This window comes from Phoenix dactylifera, chromosome 1, assembly GCF_009389715.1.
Source record: "Phoenix dactylifera cultivar Barhee BC4 chromosome 1, palm_55x_up_171113_PBpolish2nd_filt_p, whole genome shotgun sequence".
Classification (NCBI taxonomy): Eukaryota; Viridiplantae; Streptophyta; class Magnoliopsida; order Arecales; family Arecaceae; genus Phoenix; species Phoenix dactylifera.
Genome location: NC_052392.1, coordinates 27,865,174 through 27,866,169, shown reverse-complemented (window position 1 = coordinate 27,866,169; position 996 = coordinate 27,865,174). Strand labels below are relative to the sequence as shown.

At 54.1% G+C, this 996-nt stretch overlaps 1 protein-coding gene across 1 annotated transcript; it reads left to right on the top strand.

Moving 5' to 3' along the window:
- Positions 1 to 369: 369 nt before the first annotated feature.
- On the top strand, positions 370 to 732 carry LOC120111620 (chaperone protein dnaJ 20, chloroplastic-like). The gene has a single exon (XM_039129231.1). It carries the CDS (start codon positions 370 to 372, stop codon positions 730 to 732), a length of 363 nt encoding a protein of 120 aa, XP_038985159.1.
- Positions 733 to 996: the final 264 nt, after the last annotated feature.

The window sequence follows — 996 nt, the reverse complement described above, 5'->3', positions numbered from 1 at the left end:
TGCGGTGCGCTGTCTGAGCAATCGGTCCCGTAACGTGCCACCCTTCCAGCTAATAATTTCTTTCTATATATACCCCTCTTCTGCCATCAAGCCAACACATCCTCTTCTGGAACTCGAAGCCGTACGGGCCCTCTTTTAATATCTATTGCGAAATCGATCTAAAACCTCTCTCTCTATATCTGCATATACAAAACTAATACGAAACCAATGCTTTCTCTCCCTTCTTCTTTCACTTCTCTCCGAGTGCCTCTTTTTTCTTCTTTTTCTCCTCAATCAAAACCCTTTTTGTTCTCGACTTATCGAAGGACTCCTCTGAGGATCTCGGCGGCGTCGACGGCGGCGCGGCCGCGGTCTCCACAGGCAGCGACGATGTACGAGCTGCTGGCGTTGGCGGAGACGGCGGGACCAGCGGAGATAAAGGCGGCGTACCGGCTGCAGGCGCGGCGGTGGCACCCGGACGCCTGCCGCTCCACCAGTGAGAAGACCTTCTTCGCTCAGCAGTTCATGCGGGCGCGAGAAGCCTACGAGGTCCTCTCAGACCCCGCCCTCCGCCGCGACTACGACCTCTCCCTCCGGGTCGCCGGCGGCGCTACGGTGAGGGCGCGGGGGCGAGAAGGGTTCGGGGACTGGGAGGCCCAACTGGAGGGGCTCTGGAGGTGGGCGGCCCGGCCAAGGCGGGAGGCGACTTGGGGGAGTAGGATGCGGGGCGGCGCCGCCCATCGATCTGATTGATTGATCGATGGACCGTTCCCTCTATCTTTTGGACGGTGAGGATGGAAGGATCTGCATCAAATCTTCTGGCGTATGACAGGATCTGACGTATAAAAACAATATAGCAGAGGCAGGCTGCAGCCTCCAGGAGAATATAGTTATTAAAAGAAGAGTTAATATATGACTAGGCACCGTAATAGCATCCGTGGCTTCTTCGTAATTGTTTAAAAATGTTCAAATTTATCTTCTACAATTCGTAATCATGGTTGTTGCTTACTATCTTTG

Bases quoted from the DNA above. Each gene is read 5' to 3' on its own strand.
- LOC120111620 (XM_039129231.1), top strand. From the start codon at position 370: ATGTACGAGCTGCTGGCGTTGGCGGAGACGGCGGGACCAGCGGAGATA.